The sequence below is a fragment of the Silene latifolia genome, chromosome X, assembly GCF_048544455.1.
Source record: "Silene latifolia isolate original U9 population chromosome X, ASM4854445v1, whole genome shotgun sequence".
Lineage (NCBI taxonomy): Eukaryota > Viridiplantae > Streptophyta > Magnoliopsida > Caryophyllales > Caryophyllaceae > Silene > Silene latifolia.
Window position 1 is genome coordinate 341,947,919 of NC_133537.1, and position 18,695 is coordinate 341,966,613.

The window sequence follows — 18,695 nt, forward strand, 5'->3', positions numbered from 1 at the left end:
GTTAAATATGGATAAGACCTTAAAAAAACATAGAGCATGATTGAAGAAGATAAACTTCGTATTTTCCGGAGCATTAAATGCGCACTCGTGTGGCCATAAGATGTAGATAACTCACCTTATGGGCTTTACTATTGGGCTTTTCCCCAAAAGTTAATTAATGGATGTGGGTCCATAGGCCCACACGAGTGGATGGTAATGGTGGTAGGGCCCATCTTTGATATGTATGTTTCCGCAAATTATACTGTACGGCCGTTATACAGTGCAACCAGATAAAAATAACCATTTTATAATAAACAGTGATCATTTTATGTTAAAAATATATCACTAATTAATACTCTCTCATATTCCCGATAATTGTCAGATTGTTGAAATGGCACAAGAATTAAGAAAGTGAGTGAATAGACGAAAATGGACAATGAAAAATACAAATAGGATGGGTTGAGTTGTAAATAATGAAAAGTAACAACGGTAGTATAGTCATTAATGAAAGAAAAAACATTACAAAAAAAGGTGACGATGAGACAGTTATGTGAATAGACGAAAATTGACAATGAAACAGTTATCAGGAATAGGAGGGAGTATAAACTAATCTTACAGAATCACTAGTGATATCATTTTATGTTAAAAAGATCATTTTTTTCCGTCACACCATAAAACCGTCTTACAGAATAACTAGTGATATGGTTGTTGCGCCGTACACAGTGAAATGGTTAGGAGGTGTGTCATTATCATGCCTTTGCTTTGTGTGTTGTCAATTCTTTACACTCAAAATGTTGATGCCAAGTTTTGGAATCTTTGAGTACCTTTGTTTGCCATGCTAAAATTTTGATGTTCATCAACAACATTATGATAAATAATAATGCACCTTTGTTAATGTGTACTTTTTTTTTTTTTTTTTTTTTTTTTTTTTTTTTTTTTTTTTTTTTAAGGTAAAGAAACTAGGTTAACCGAAATTAACCTATAACATCCTCTCGGATGCGAAAAGGTATACGAAAGTAAAAACTTTCAAAATACCACAGAAAAAACATAAAAGACCAAGAACTTAATGTGTACTTTGTTGATAATGATAAGTTTTTCTTTTCTTTTTGTTTATGCTCGATCTCTTTGGTAACCATCTTATCGAACTAGAATCGTCTTTTCTATTAATCGAATCGGTGGTCTTAAATAACATTAAGGGGTCGTTTGGTTCAAAAGGTGGAATGCAATGGATTAGAATCTCATACCATAGAGGTATGGATTGAGATTCCCATACCACTTTAAACTTGTTTGATATGTTTATTTTTTACACTAGGGGGAATGGAGTTGGAAACTTGGGTGGAGACTTAGGTACGAGATTCTAGGGGGTTGGAATGGAGTTAGAATCCATCGGGCATCATTTGACCAAATCCATTCCTATCCATTCCAAACCCCTCAACCAAACACCCCCTAAATCCCGCTTATAATGACAGTATCTGCTTTAAGATGATGACAGTTTAAATGTGCTCACTGTTGCGTATATAAGAGTATAAGACCAATCAACTAATTCTTGACCCCTAAGTATTCTCCTTTTATCTCATCTATCACACTGATCTGTTTAACACGAATATTGTTATTTTAAACAAGAATTTGTGTGTTTAAATATACGGGTAAATAAAAGAGAAAATGAGAAGATAGTTGATTTGCCTACAACTACATCACAATTATTGATTAGGGTGATCGAGTAGTGTTTAATGTTTATGACAATGTGGTGGGGAGTCTAGCCGTCTAGGAGGCTCGAAATAAGGTTGTCTTTGAGAAGGGTGTGGGATTTGGTGATGGAAATGAAGAAGGGGGAGAAGAAGGTTTGATCCGGGGTAGAAGGAGTGCGAATTGAGCGTGTGGTCGGGTAAGAACTCCGAAAGGTGTAACTGTGTAAGTAATTGTTGAAAAATATGTCTTGAAGTTACCGAAGGTTCAAACTTCAAAGCGATGAAGCAAGGAAGGGTCCTAATGATTTTTACTTGACCATTGATGAGATTATGTCGCTATGTAATTCTTTTCTTTCTGTTGTTTGATCATACACTAATACAAAGTCATATTTAACAAGTCGGGTGACACATGAGTTAGTACATGTTGCATTGTCACTCTTGGCCCTGTTTTTTTCAACTTAATTTCAGTTAAGTTCAGTTCAGCTTAGCAAATTTCAATTCAGTTCAATTAAGTTCAATTCAACTCCATTCAACTCGAAAAAACAGAACCTTAAAATCTTACGTAGGTTTGATGGAGTCCATTGTATTGCCACAAAACGTTGTTAATGTTACTAACATTTGTCCATTGTAAAGACAATGGTGGTAATGTAAAGAGGCATCATATTACAAAATCACGATGGATGCAATAGGTCTTGGTATAGACGGGTGGGGCGAACAGACGGGTAAAGACCTATAATAATATGGGTAGGGGGGACAAGGTGGAGCACCCCCATGTGCTTTCAACTTTATGGCAAATGGATATTTTGTGAGAGTAAATGGTATCCGTCTATACGTATAGACGGATAGTGTCCGTCTATAATGAGAATTTGTGCGATGGATGCCCTAGAAAATAAGAAACTCCAAAAAAATATTGCTCCAAGTTGTCCATCCACGTCTCAAAAGTGCAATTAAACACAAAAGGGAAAGGCAAGCTGGCTTGCAAAATTTCGAACTGGCATTACTCAACAAAAGGCATACAAACTCAAACTGTCCACAAAAGTCACATTTTTTCATGCCTTCATTATGTTTTATTTATCAAATTAATAAATTTTTATGTTCCATTGTTTAAAAGAGGCTCATACAATCATACAACATCTATTGAAATGTTGTATGTTCTGTACAATTTTACGATTCAAAATGTGTATTATATAAGAATGGTCGTAAAAAATTTCGACCTTAATTATAGGCAGGGGCAGATGCAGGATTTTACGTAAGGGAGCCCATCGGAATTTTCTTTACTAAAAGAATGTTTGGTTTTGCATTTTTCCCCCAAAAAATAATGCAAAATTAATGATCTTGGTGGGGTTTGAACCCTGTAGTCTCTGTTAGGCTCTGTTTTTTGGGGACTGAATAAAGCTGAAACGAATTGAACTGAACTAAAATAAAGTGAGCAGAATAAAACTAAACTGAATTGAAGTTTGCTGAGATGAATAAAGCTTAAATAAGCTAAGGTGAAATGAGCTGAACTGAACTGAAGTGAGCGGAATGAGAGCTGAAGTGAAACTGAAAAGAACAGGGCAAACATGCCAATCAGAACGAGTCATTTTGGGCTTGCAAAAATTTAGGTCAGATCGAGCCGGCCGAACCATTTCGGTTACATGCAAATTTCAGGCCACTTATAGTTAAATTGCTTGCGCCGGTAATAATGAGTGTTAAACGGTAAACATTTGCGCGGGTCAAATTAGATCATGTTAATTCGGAATACCGGTCAAGTTTGGGTCCTTACTTCGGGAGTAAGATCAGGTTATTCAAGCTGGATTATTTGTGTCGAGTCCATTATGCCAGGTCTACTTGTGAAAGTCATAAGTTTATAACGTCTCACAGTTCATTTCCTCTTTCACATTGTTAAATCAATTACAAATATCGTTATAGTTTATGGCCGTCACAAGTAAAAATTTGTTCCGAAAATACCCTTGGAAGGGGGACCCACACACCAACAAGCATAATGGTTTGCGTCTCTGCAAATGAATCTTGGGCACATGGGTTGTCCCTAGTTGAGTTGACTTGTCCCCACCCTCCTTTACACTTCATTTCTCCCACTTGGCTGTGGGTCCCTCTTCTTTTTTCCCCATTTTGGGTATTTCCTTTCCCTTTCCGTCAACTTCTGCCTAATAGGACTCATTATAAATATACTCCCAATTTTTCTTTTACTTTATTTATTTATTTTTTATTTTAAATTTTAATATTAAAATACTTTTTGAAAGTATGAAATGTTTGACTTTGATTTGTACGAGTAATTTGTTTATAGAATGGACATTCCTATTTTCCAAATAATTTTCCCCAATAATAATATACTCTCATCATATCAATTTTTTTTAAATGTATTTTTAATCAAAGATAAAAAAAATTACTAAGACAAAAGACATAAACAACAGTCGGTATTGTTTGATTATCGCTTTTTTCTTTTTGTCATTTTAGAAATTCACAAAGATTAAGAATTGTTTTAAGGAAAACTCTACCAATACCATCAAACAAATACGGAGTAGCTAATAACATCTTTTTTCTTTGGAAAGTATAAAACATGTACTACATGGAAAACGTTACAACGATATAGAACCGGAATTAAATTGTAATGAAGTGAATTGAATTGAGTAACAAAATTAAATTTATAGGATCTTAATTGACGTATTCAAAACCGTAATAACCATTGTTAAAATCGCGATCTAATCTTACTCGATTACGATCCGAAGACCTAAAAAAAGGAAAGTGATGATTCAAATCGTCGTAGGATCTTTTTGGTAGTAGGATCGTTATAGGATCATTTAGAATCGAGCAGGATCGTACAAAAATCGTATGTGATCGAAGATAAGATTGTTCAGAATCGTAAAAGGCTTGTTTATGTTCTTATTTTGTGAGGTGGTTGTTCTTTATAATTACAACTTTAAATTAATGTCATATGTAAAATATTGGTATGATTATAGAGACTTTTACGTCGTTAAATAGACATTTTACATTACAACATCACAAAATATTCTAAATTTTTCACACAAGCTTGGTTATCCAAGTTACTACGTATTTGTAGTATCTTACATCCTCAATTCGATCTCGCGATCTAGTCCTATCACTCTATCTTCGATTCAAAGTAAGATATTGATCTTGGTAACATTGTCCGTAACTTACAAACCTGAATCGAACTGAATTTTTAGAATATAAACTTAACTTAGCTTGAAGTTAAATCCAAAAGAACGTCACCGAAGTTTTTAGCTCTTAAAACATGTTGATAATAATAATTAATACATTAGACAAGTTGTTAATAATTAGTTTGATGGAGGAATTTCAATGATTTTTCTAGCAAGTGTGTCTGCTGTTGTGATCAATGATTTCTGTGAATGATTTGCCCCCTTAATAGTAGGGAGGAAGGAAGAAAGAAAGAAGCAGTGATTAATAATACGAATAATAATAATTCACAATGTTATGTAACGATATTTGCGTACATGCATGAATTCTCTTAACATGTTGCATTGCATGGTAACGTAATTTTTCACAATATTATTTTTGTATTTTGATTTCATAATTTCGGAACCCTTAAATGTACAAGACCGTGACGAATCTTGGAGTAAATGATGAGTAAGGCCGAGGTTTAGACTTTAAACTATTGACTTCGTTGTGAATATTTAAGACTCAATTATTAAGTCAAGGGACCAGATAATAAGTATACACTGAAATATGAAAATTTAGCAGGAATCGGACCCATTTCCGACATAATTAAGATCATCAACTGATATAATAAGTATACCTTGACAAAATATGTTTCACCCATAGATTTACTGTGACAAAAATTGATTAAACAATAATGGAAGCTCGGATTTGGACTTATTGAATGCAACACATGACCACAAGAGTGAAATTAATTGCACAATAACTCTAGTATTAATACGAACTAGGAGGGCATAATTGTTGCCCTTATATTGATTTTTACGTATCAACGTATAAAGTCGGTTGAAATTAAATCTCCTTTATAATTAAAATTACCCAGCAAATAATATTAGCTAATTTAGCTGATAAAGTTATGATCGAGGATTAAACCTCGTTAGCATCATATTCGTCTCCTGCCTTGATGCATGTACTTAACTCGTATGAAATGTTCAATACAAGAGGATGGATGATACATCGTATTAGACCATCCTCAAGCAGTGGTCGCGCTAACTAGGTCGCGACCCGATTTACTCTTAATCCCAGCTTATTAACTTTGACCCATTTTCACCCTTCCAAGCAGAAGGTCGCGACCTAGGTCATCAACTCAATCATTATCCACTTTACAACATTCTCAATCATTTTCCACTTTCTCTACCCCACTTTTCTCTGTCTTACTTTTACAATTATTTTTCCTAACATTTTATAAATATAGTTATTTTTCTATTATTGTAAATTTCTTAATAAAAAAAAAAACTACCACAATATTTTGCGACTATATTAATCTTATGTTGTACTTTACGAAAAAAAATATTAAATAACAACGTTATAATTTTGAAAAGTAATTAGACGATTTCATTAACAATTAAAAAAAATTATTGAAAAACATGATTCGACGTATAAAATACCGCATATATTTTTTTTAAAAACAATAAATACTACGAAATGATAAAATGCATTAAAAGCAAATTCTAGTTACGAAAGTTTTCCCAAATTCTAGTTACGAAAGTAGAGTAGAGTAGTGTAGAGTAGTTTTTTTATTGTTTTATAATTGTTTGACCAATAAGAAATTGACACATAGAAGGTCAATAATACCATCATATTGACCTACCTTGGTCACAAATTGACCATTTCTTGTTTTTGGTCACAAATTGACCACCTTTGGTCACACATTAACAATACTAATGACATGATTAAGCATGACCAAACAAGGTCATGACCAAGCAATTGACCTTGCTTAGCTTGGGGATGGTCTTATGCATGTCAAAGTTTGGTTAATTAGTCAGCTAATTAATTATAAAATATATATGAATGCTAAGTCCAATAATAATAACATTGGGAAAAATTAAAGTTATCTACATTCATCAAGAAAGCTACGTGAAATTTATCCAACCAAGATGTGTCTCTTACTATAAATTTGCCACAAAATTAAGGAACATCTATGCTTAAATCAAGGTTTAAAGATGTAAATATTAATTTTATTTTATAAATCTGTCTTAATCTAGTCTTAATTTCGTCGTCGCGACTCGGAGAGCCTACTATTAATCTATTACTATTAGATTAATTTAATACTAGCCTTCCTTATCCCCCACTCTTGCATTATGCTCTCTTATTGGGCAACAATATTCAACCAAAACATAATAAAGAATTAAAAAATATTAATATATGGAGTATAATTAAGTAAATAATTATATACTTCGTATTATAGTTATACACAAATTCTCATTGAAGACATGACATATCCGTCACAAGCTGAAGACGGATACCATTTTACCTCACAATGTACCCACTTTTTCTCTCTCTGCAACACTATTCATGTGGTCCCCTTTCTCCACTAACCCATTTTGTTACCATTTTATCTCACAAAATATCCGTCACAAATGGTAACCCGTCACAAGGGAGACCAATTGATGGTTATATCACTATTTTTGATGGAGTTGCCTAAAAGCATCAAATAGTGTAGGTTAATGGCAAACAAAAAGCCAACTTGCACTACATAATGCATTGTCCACCAACCCAAACATCCCCCTAGCTCCTACACTACCCACTTATTATAATCAATTAGTCTCACAATCGACAGATATATCCGTCTAAAGTGAAATATGGGTCAAATATGCTTAAAGTGGTGTCTTATGCTTAAAGTTGGTGGATGTTTGACTAGTCTATAACTATAGACGGATATCTCTCGTCTATAATAAGAATTTGTGCATTATAATATAGCCAATTGATTGATTTTATAATTAGGTCTTGTACTATAGCCTATAGGATGCTAATAGTTTAGTTATTTTGATCTTTATCTAGTAATTATGGAGTTACTATTTAGTGGAGTTTAACATAAATTTAATTTTCAAATTTTCAAAAGTATTACTATAATAAAACCCAAAATAAAGTATTTTCCCGATCACTTGGTCATGGTACCTGCATAATTAAATAATACTGTTGTAAAATTCAACAAATGTTCAACAAATGTTGCGTAATTATGGAGTTACTCCCTCCGTACCACACCAAAGGTAACACTTACTATAAACGGACGTACCACACCAAAGGTAACATTCCTTATTTGGCCCACAACATTACCAAATTATCCTTATAACCATTTGATATTTACACAAAATGTCATTACATACCCCACCTACCAACCCACAATTAAAAACCCAATTGCATACCCCACCTATTTATTCCCTCTTTACCCTTACTTTTTCCACTTTTTCTTAAATATTCCATTTTTCCCTACGTTACCTTTGGTGTGGTACGGAGGGAGTACTATTTAGTGGAGTGGAGTATATTCAACAAATGTTGTAAATTCAGTAAATGCGAGAAAGTATATACATGCAATACAATAAAGTCGATTTAGGGTTGAGAATTGAGATGAACAAAAGAAAAGCTCACATAAACCCACTCACAATAATTCGCCTAATTCCACATTTTTCTATTATAAATATTATTTTCTCAATTCCAATAAATTCTTACCGTATTTAATAAGTATATACTATTAGTAATTCCACATTTTCTGTTATGCAAGTTTGTAATAAGCACTATAAAAAGTTTATAATAAGTTTATAATTCCATATTTTTCATTTTTTCTTTTTTAATTTCACAAAATAATAATTAAAGACGGTCCAAGATAATACTTACAATTTTTTTTTCATTTTAGTAAAAAAGATACGTTCACAGAATTACGCATTATAATATATTGATATGACATCATTGTAAACGTAAACATTCCCTGCAAAAATCTAACAAACTATCAACCGTCCATCTATCCCAATCCACCACGTGTCACAATCCTATTGCTTCAACCCTCTCCAACACATCCTTATATTACACCACTCTCCCTCCAACACACAATCCTTCTCTCCCTTTTCTCACCAACAAATCCACTCACAAAAAAACTCACACCCTCAAATATTCGTAATCAAACTAGTTTTATTATCCGTGAAATTATATCATACTCAGTCGTGCTATAATGTTAACAATCGACTTTGAAGAGACGGAGCTCCGTCTAGGGTTACCTGGTGGCATCAACAACACTAATGATCAAGATCAAATTGCTAAGAATAATAATGGGAAAAGAGGGTTTGTTGAAACTGAGGTTAATGAAAGTGCTAATGTTGATCTGAAGCTTAATCTTTCATCATCGTCGGCTAATAAATGTAATAATAATTCATCCATGGATTCTAAATTAGCTGATAATAAATCCCTTGTTTCGAAAGCAAATATTACAAAGGATAATCTTGCTGCTGTTGCTGCTGCTAAACCTAATGATCCTGCTAAACCACCTGCTAAGTATGTTTCTTAATCCCTTTCTTTTTTAAATATTTTTAAATTTTTGTAGTCATGCTTATTCACTTTATTTCCATACGTTTGATTAAAGTACGTCTTACATATATTGAAAAACCGTATGGAAATGAAATGAAGGGAGAGAGCATGATTTTGCCCATGAATTATTTTCAATAATATATTTGTAATTTTTTTTTTTGTGTATATATGTTTTTTTTTTCTAATTTAGGAGTATATATCATGGTTGGAAATAGAATAACAAAAAAAAAATGGAGTTTATTATTTAGTTTGATGGTTAATCTTGAGATTTAATAGGTTGTTTTAGATTACAAATTATACTATAAGACCGTTGATAATTATACTAAGGAGTATTAATTAATTTTGGATTTTTGTTCTTAGCGGTGATATTCATGCTTACTTGCTTAGTAATTAAGTATGAGCGGAACTAGAAATAAAATTTTGGGTAGCGAATTTTTTATATTGGTAATATAAAGTGTAGATTATTGTTTGAACTTTCGGCATAACTAAAGTACTTAGCAAGATTAAGCTTTAGACGACTTGCTATTATTATTATTATTAATTATTAATGAATTGATCTTTCATTCGAAGAAAGAAAAAGTGAGCTTATAGATGCATGAATGCACGATAGCACCTTAGATTAAGTTATCGTCTACATCTCATTTAATGATAAACTAGTTATTTATTTACCAATTATATGAATGATTACGTAGTTTAGGTTATTAAGACAATTAAGTTAGTATTAGACTATTAATACTAATCCAATTCGGATCAGATAGATATCTGATCCACGATCTAGCCTTAGTACTAGCTATTAGCTAATCCATAAGTAACTGGTCTCTTCTAAGACGGTTATATCCGATTTATAAGTATAACGAGTCTAGTACTATTTCATCCATTTATTTCAACCCGTTTTGTTATTTAAAACGGATATATCCGAGTTGATTTAGGAAGGAATAGTTAGGTAAAAATGGTGTGATTAGGTGATAAGCCACGTGTGGGTGACATAGTGACAGTTAAGCCACGAGAATCGTATTGCATAAAGTTACGGCCAAAATAAGGTCACTTTTGTTTGTTATGATAAGGGGTAATTTAGTCATTTTACATACAATTATTGTTCATATTTTGTTGGGAAATGACAATTGCGTTTCTAAGAGGTCTGTTAGCCTGTCTGCTAGACAAGAATTTGGTAATACGCCAAAAACATCTCGAATCTAATCTTCTTTTAGATTAAAATCTTAACCAACCATACGTCTTCTTACACGTTGTGCATGTGTCGATAGCTCCACGATGTCTTAGTTCAGTAGTTAAGTTGAAGATATAACGAGATCTAGGTTAACGGTTCAGATCACCCCCTTATCTGATGTAGTTTAGTCGATTTTTAGATCGGCTTTAATTGGGTTGGATTTAAGTCTTATGGAGTTGCGGCTTGACATGTCAGAATCACTAGTCATGCCAGGTCGAGTCGAATTCTAGAAATTCTAGAAAATTTCAGATTATTTTTGTTTTATTTGGTTTTGGTCGGGTCGATTTTAGTTTTACCCTAGTTGAATTGTTTTGATATGTCAGAATCACTGGTCATATCAGGTCGAGTTGATTTCTAGAAATTTTGGCTAATATTAGTCATTTTCCGCTCATTTCTAATGCGATTCAATGTTTTCACATTCGAGTTGTCACTCGGTAGGGCTCAAATAAACATTATCAAGTCATCTAATATAAGTTATAACCGATAATATATTGATCGACTGTATTTACTGAGTTGTTTAAGTCAAATTTTATTACCGGATAATTGTATTTTCTTTTTTCATGACGATGTATATATTTGTCGTATATATGATCAATGAAAGTTGATGAAACTTGAGATCGATGATTACGTCGGTCCGATTTAATTAATAAACATTTAATCAATTTAATCAATGTCCAAGTGGTACAAGGACCAAACCTAATTAATTGAACAAGATTATGTTTCCACACTGAAATTAGGCCGACCAACCAAAAACATCACGTAATCAATCAAATTAATTGAAGTGTACACACAACTAATTAATCTAATTATTAGTGTACTTAATTTTCAGTCAAAAAAACCGTCTTATGAGACCGTCTATTTCTAAAATTTGTGATTAATTATTTGTGGGTGTGATTAATATTGTAGGGCACAAGTTGTAGGTTGGCCACCCGTTAGATCGTTCCGAAAGAACATCGTGACAGTCCAAAAGAAGAGCACAGATGAACAAACTGATCAAAAGACGTCTAATAATATTACGACAAGTGGCGCGTTCGTCAAAGTTAGCATGGATGGTGCACCTTATTTACGTAAAGTTGATTTGAAGTTGTACAAAAGTTACAAAGATCTTTCTGAGGCTCTTGGCAAAATGTTTAGCTCATTTACCATAGGTAAAAATTCCCAATTTATTTCGATTTAATTTCAGTTCGGTTTAGTTTAAATAGTGTCGGTTCAATAGAACAGGGCCTAAGTTGTGATGTTATACGATGAAGGTAATTGTGGATCGCAAGGAATGAAAGATTTCATGAACGAGAGCAAATTAATCGATTTACTTAATGGTTCCGAGTATGCGGCAACTTATGAAGATAAAGATGGAGATTGGATGCTTGTTGGTGATGTTCCATGGGCGTAAGTTCAATTTACCTACTTTGTACTGTATGTATATGCACAAATTCTAATTTGTGACGTGTCACAAGCTTGTAAAGTTGTAATGTCTCAGAACCGATTAAAATGTTGTTATACAATGTAAATGACTAATATGTTGATGCATTATGTTAACAGGATGTTCGTCGAGTCATGCAAGCGTCTTCGTATCATGAAGGGTTCCGAAGCCATTGGACTAGGTTCGTCATTTTAGTAATCATCATGTTTTTGGCTTAAAATAAAGTGTTGTTGAATGTTATGTGGTAGACAAATGACTTGAGAAGTCGATGATAATTAATTAATGACTGAATTAAAATAATTCTATTTGTTCGTTATTTGCTTACTTTTTTTACTTGTTTGGTTGCAGCACCAAGGGCAGTTGAAAAATGCAAGAGTAGAAGCTGAAGACATTCTCCTCAAGAAAAAAAAGATTGATCAACTTGTGACGACCAATGTAAAACTTGTCATTTTTATTTTTTCTACCTATTAATCTCAATTAGTGTAAAAGAAGTTTTATATTGATTTTTTTTTAAAGTGACGGGTATGAAAGACCGGCTCGAGAGGGATCGAGCCAGACGTCTGGATGGTGTAATATTTTTGATTTAAAATCACTTAATGACGACTTTATGTGAAGATAAATGTCAAACAATTATATATATTATTATTATTATTATTATTTACTACTCGTATATATTTTCCGTCTTTATTGTACTCCGTATTATTTTATTTTATTTTATCATATCAAAATTATTGGAAATATGCTTGTTACATATAGGTTATGTCTCCCATGTGGGTTGTCTGCACTAAATAATAAATTGTTCCCAAATTATAATATGGAAGAATATTAAAATGAGATGCTCTGGTCCATGTATACTTGTATTAGTTGTATAGTATACAAAGTGGACAGCTTATAAAATTAAAAAAGTTGGTTGGAAATTGGATTGATCCGGGAAAGTGGAGGCAATAATGCATGGTAGAAGTATATCTTATTGTTAGGTCCCATTTCCAAAATCCAACTTGTCAATTTATAATTTGTTGAATAAATTATTGCACCCATTTTTATTTTTTTTATGTAAACGGATTTATAATAGCGATTTTAATGTTATGGTGTTAATTTTGGATTTTTGGGTTCTGAATACTACATTTCATAACTTTATCAGCTAAATTAGTTGACATCTAGAATATAAATCATGGAATATATACCTTAGACATTTAAATGTATGAGATATGAGATAATGTATTTTAAATTTTAATATGACATCTTATTAACATTATACATTTTAATTTCTATAAGATAGTCCACAATAGATCAGATTTCAAAAGAAGGAAAACTTAAATACAAATTATTAGAAGTTGTTTGATTACGATCTTCCTAAAACACAAAAATTACAATTTATGAGATTTGTAAAATTAATGGGTTGTTTGTTTGCTACAAATCATACGAATTGCAATTTCATAGGAACTCCAATTCTTCTACGAAGGAGGAAGTTGTTTTTCTAGATTTCCCTAAATAAATGAGAATTTATGTGAAAATTTACTTCTATCATTTCATATGGAATGCAAAATAATAGAAATTGCAATTTCACTAAATTTGAAGTTTCACTTGTGAAGCAAACGACCCTTTATACATACTTCCACTTTAATTTTAAATTTAATAAAAAAACTACTTAAACATATAATCACCATAAAACACCCCATAGTTAAAATAAAATAAAAGTTTAAATAAGGCAAATGTATACTATCAAACTTCTCGTTAGTTATTACTACGGCCCTGTTTGATACTCAACGGATTATAATTAGCAGAAGCAGATTGGTCAAGCAGATTGCAAATGACAGATTTGATTGACATGTTTCACTAGTATATTAAACGGTAGATTGAGAAATTTTCAGCATATTCAAGGCGTTTAGCATGTTTGACTCACCAATCTACTATTTTAAGTGTTTGGCAAATGGCATATTGAAAGAGTAGATTGGAGATCAATCTACTATTTTCCAATATGCTGCTTTATCCAGCATATTCATATTAGTAGATTGTGAAATATGAATCCGTCAACAATTTACACAAAGATACAACAATCTATTAACCAAAATCTGCTAATTACCAAAGACTTCTACTAAATCTGCTAATTGAAATATACTAGTCAAACCTGTTAATCCAATCTGTTATTTATAATCTGCTTGACCAATCTGCTTCTGCTAATATCAATCTGCTGATTACCAAACAGGGCCTTGTATTTGGTAATTAGCGGATTCATTTTTTTACAATCTACTAAAGTGAATATGCTGGTGGGAGCAGCATATTGAAAAACAGTAGATTGAAGCTCAATCTACTATTTCAATAAACCATTTATCAAACACGTAATTTAGTAGATTATTGAGTCAAACATATTAAAAGTCTTGAATATACGAAAATTTCACCAATTTACCGTTTACCAAACACCCCCTACACCTGATTTTACTCATGAGATCGTCTTGAACTATAATTTTTTCTTCTCCTACATTTTCACTATTATGAAATTTCCTGACAAGTTTGTAGTTTGGGCTTGTGACAGTAACGTATGGAATCGTTGAATAGTGTCTTGACTGCTTGGAACACCAAAATTGAAGACATAAGAATTGGGCTTTTACGTTGCTTTCCTTCACCATCCAGCCCAACTTAAAAAAAAACGTGATTTTCGTAGTTGACAACTAGACAGACATGCCCCAATTTTAGGTATTTTTGCTTCCTTAGTTTACATTTTGAAGAACGAAAAATAATTATTTTATAAGACCGTCTTTTAATACGAGATTGTTAATTATATTAAGTTGTTTAATACTATAAACGTTCAGATTATATAATTATTATTATTGTCTAAGACTGTCTTATATTAGGAAGTAATTTTGTTGTTTGAAATGAGCCAACAGAACATTACAATATATAGGGATGGACAAATACGAATCTGAGACCTAATATCCACTATACATCCATTTTAACCATTAGACCAAAATATTTTTGATAAACAAAACCATAGTCAATAAACTAGAGCTTTACTAATAAAATGATCGACTTTAGCTATGAAACAGTCTTATTCAATATTTGCGATAAGGAAAAAAATTGGAGACCAAGGATCTAAATAGAGATGTTCTCGGGCCGGGCTCTTATGGACAGGGCCTGGCCAAGCCCGTGAGTGAGATATAATCCGAGCCCAGGTTGTGGGAGATATAAACTGGCCAGGCTTGTGTTCTGTTTTAGGGGGGACTTACCAATTTTATTTTATTTTTTGCTAAAATGACGGGCCAAGGGCGGGCCGGCTGGAAATATAGAACCTCGATCTGGTCGAATTTGTTAAATCATGCAAAATGGGTCTGGGCCTTACCCGAATGGAGGAGAGACGGACCACTTAACAACACAAGGGAGGTTCCATCCTAAAACCAGTTGACAATAGGAGGAGTAGCCCCCTTGGTTATAAAGTGATACAATTTCTCTTTCTCCTTGAGATTCTTCACAGAATTGCCTAAAATAATGAAATAAGGGCGGGACGGGCCAGCCCGTGCTAATGGCCAACTCTGCGTCTAAATAACATTTATTGCATATATATTGACTAGAACCTAAACTTAGGACTTCATCTAGAACACGGCACATTTTTTTCTGGCTGCTTGGTATAATTTGTCAAACGTCGTACCCTTAATTGCATGCATGCAAATTTTTCCACACTCCTCTTACTATAAATAATCAAACAACAAAACCATAAAATCATCAAAATATATCCAAACTACAAGCATAGAAAAAAAATTACGTACAAAACAAAATACTAATTATGGCTAGAGTCGGTCTTAATCTTGTCGCGGCGGTCTTGGTCTGCTTAGCCATAGGCGCGGCAGGCCAAAGCGCGCAAAATGTGAGGGCGACTTTTAATAATTATAATCCGCAAAATATTGGGTGGAATTTGTTTACCGCAAGTGTATTTTGCGCTACATTTGACGGTAATATGCCCTTGTCATGGCGTCAACAGTATGGTTGGACCGCCTTTTGTGGACCGGCTGGTCCTCATGGCCAAGCCTCTTGTGGCCAGTGTCTTAGGGTATGCTCTTTTAAACTTCGACCTGTTCTGCTCAATTTTTTACGTTTCTGTTTTAAATATGTATAATTGACTTTTTAAACTATCCTCATGAACAAGTTATGTGTTTCTTTTCAATTTTTTCTTAAACATAACTCTTTTATTTCTTAGTCTGTATTGACAAATAAACGTAAAGGATTGATCGGGATAGAGAAAGTAAGTTGTCCTAAACATTCTTTTGTGTAAAGAAAGATACAAAGATGATTTATGCTGATGGGATTTAAAAACCCCATCATAATTCATAAGCATCACCTCTCACGACTTTACCAACTAAAATAAAAGTTCTAAACATTATTATAAAAATACATTTCATTTTGTTTCGATAATAATCCGTATGTGAATCATTCATCGCAAAGAAAGAAAAAAAAAATTTCACAAAATATTTTTGGACCGTAAAAATCACTAAAATTTGAGAGAAACATTGTTTCAATAAGTTATTGAGAAACCAGTCTTCCGTACCCTTTTAGTTGTATGTTGTGACCCTTTTGTTGTTGATGATTTAGTAATTTCGTACATATTTACATAATAAATGTACTCATTTTATGTTTAATCATGATTTGTAACTATTTTATTACTTTTAGTACCACTTTTTCTTAAAATTGTAAAATAATCTCTCAATAAACTTATTGAGACGTCGTCTCTCAGGAGACCTACTCGTAAAAAATAATATACAAATGTAAAAGTAATGTACAAATGGAGAAAAAGTAGAACTAGTGTTTTAAAGAGTGTATAAAACTCAAATAAGAAAATTGTTTTATAATGAAGGGAGTAATGTATTAATAAATTATAAATTTTTATATGAGACGGTCTCACAAATAACTGACATGAATGCAGGTGACAAACATAGCAACAGGAGCAGCAACAACAGTAAGAATTGTAGATCAATGCAGTAATGGAGGATTAGATCTTGATGTTAACGTTTTTAACCAGCTTGACACTAATGGCCAAGGCGTTCAACAAGGCCATCTTCAAGTTAACTACCAATTTGTCGGCTGTTAAAGTATTTAACTGTCGGTAGAGAATATTCCTGATTAACACCAGAAAAAATAAAGTCTAATAAATAAAGCAACTTATGTACGAGTACAAATGTTCAACTCCTTTTGGAAATAATATTATGCCATAATAAATTTTATTTCCGGTTGTCCGAAACAACCTTTACCTATATGTTGTATACTTGTATGTTACGGAATAAATGTGTGTGATTGTTATATCTTTTATAGTGATCTATTATACACAAGAGACGTTATTGATTTATTCTCGGATTTTTTTTACTGAATAACCATTTTAATTATTAAATAATGTTGCTTACAATTTGAGTTAAGGAAAGTTGACAAGTAAATTTGTGCACAGTAATTTTGTTTCGTGTATAGACACCATAGAGTGAAAATTTGAGTAAAAATTGGAAGACTTTCAAGTGAGGCGGCTTGCAAGTTTCAATCAAGCACTTGCTGACTTAGCTTGCACTTTTAACTGGATAACGCACTCGCCTAATTATTGTTGACTATTCGTTGCCAACTTTGTTTGACTACATTTCTTTTATTTTATCATTTACAAAAAATTGTCATCTTATCTAGCAATACCGAGTGTTGTTATCAGCCTCTTACATTTCATGTTACTATGTAAACTTTAGCAGCTAAAAGGTTCAACCTTAAATCATTTTAAACTCTGAAAATATAGCAATGTTAAACTACCCCATATAATGTAGTTTATGTTAAGTTCATTTTATAAAAAGCATATGTATTTCTAATAACGACTATTATTGTAGAGAAAATTTGGAGATCAGACGTGGGAGATCCACATCCAAACCTACACGCAATGGATCTATCATACCCTGCCCCAGATTTATTTATATTTTTTCTAAAAGAAGTTAATTATTATAATTTGAATTATCATTATTATTGATACATAAATTTGTTGAAAATTCGTTATCATTAGGATATATACTTTGAATTTGTCAAAATTGTTGTTTAAATGAAGTTGAGCTGAACTAAACTAAACTGAAGTGAGCTAAAATTAAGCCGGAAAAACAGGGCCTAAGTAGTTGATTAAATGGTTGTTAATTTGTTTTAATTTTTTTTTTGTATTTTATTTAAAAGAAACAATAATGAAAAAAATGTATTTTTAATGTAAAAATAAATCAGTTAATAGACTATACAACCAGTTGTAGTACAACTGACAGTGTAGAATCCGAGCTTTATATTAAAGTTTATGAGTTTTGTTTTAAAGAATCCGAGTTATATCATAAAGTTTATGAACTCACTCACTTGGGCATAAAAAAAATAAACCGTAAGAAAACTAAAAAAAATTACACATAAACTCGGTTAGATATATATTAATTGTACGATGCTGATATAATACTGGTTGTAAGATACTCCGTAGTATTTTTGAAAATAAATATCAAGAGAGAAATTGTATCAAATACGGTTAGTAAAAGTGTTGACGATGAATCAAATCCATGAATAATTCTAGCCCGTTATAGGCGGACTAGTGCACTATATTCGTTGCTCACATTTTGGTTACTTGACCCAAAACAAGAAATGTTGGGCTGCCTTGAAACCCAAACCTCCTTCCTAGCTTCAGAAATTAACTAGTCGACCCAACCAATTGCCCTAAAATGGTATGTCGATTCACAAATTGTTCAATAAGACCGCTTTTCTTTATAGAAATAACATACCTACGATTGAAAATGTACACATATTTTAATTGATTTTTTTACGTATTTGCTTGTTTGAATACTAAATTCCGACAAATAATTTTTCACACCTTTTTTTTTTTTTTTTTGCACAAATGCTCGGTTTTTGGTTCCTATTAATT

At 32.3% G+C, this 18,695-nt stretch overlaps 2 protein-coding genes across 2 annotated transcripts; both read left to right on the forward strand.

The window, feature by feature from the left end:
* The first annotated feature begins 8,556 nt into the window (after positions 1–8,556).
* On the forward strand, positions 8,557–12,492 carry LOC141619560 (auxin-responsive protein IAA16-like). Its single transcript, XM_074436575.1, has 5 exons — positions 8,557–9,125; positions 11,290–11,531; positions 11,634–11,769; positions 11,923–11,984; positions 12,152–12,492. The coding sequence occupies exons 1-5, from the start codon at positions 8,806–8,808 to the stop codon at positions 12,187–12,189; spliced, it is 798 nt and encodes a 265-aa protein (XP_074292676.1). The 5' UTR covers positions 8,557–8,805; the 3' UTR covers positions 12,190–12,492.
* A 3,016-nt stretch (positions 12,493–15,508) lies between these two features.
* LOC141622691 (pathogenesis-related protein PR-4) lies at positions 15,509–17,039 on the forward strand. Its single transcript, XM_074438696.1, has 2 exons — positions 15,509–15,845; positions 16,716–17,039. Exons 1-2 carry the CDS (start codon positions 15,582–15,584, stop codon positions 16,878–16,880), a joined length of 429 nt encoding a protein of 142 aa, XP_074294797.1. The 5' UTR covers positions 15,509–15,581; the 3' UTR covers positions 16,881–17,039.
* The last annotated feature ends 1,656 nt before the right edge of the window (positions 17,040–18,695 follow it).

Coding starts and splice junctions, on each gene's coding strand:
- LOC141619560 (XM_074436575.1), top strand. CDS start 8,806: ATGTTAACAATCGACTTTGAAGAGACGGAGCTCCGTCTAGGGTTACCT. Junction 11,532..11,633: donor GTTTAGCTCATTTACCATAG/GTAAAAATTCCC, acceptor TATACGATGAAG/GTAATTGTGGATCGCAAGGA. Junction 11,985..12,151: donor TTCCGAAGCCATTGGACTAG/GTTCGTCATTTT, acceptor GTTTGGTTGCAG/CACCAAGGGCAGTTGAAAAA.
- LOC141622691 (XM_074438696.1), top strand. CDS start 15,582: ATGGCTAGAGTCGGTCTTAATCTTGTCGCGGCGGTCTTGGTCTGCTTA. Junction 15,846..16,715: donor CTTGTGGCCAGTGTCTTAGG/GTATGCTCTTTT, acceptor ACATGAATGCAG/GTGACAAACATAGCAACAGG.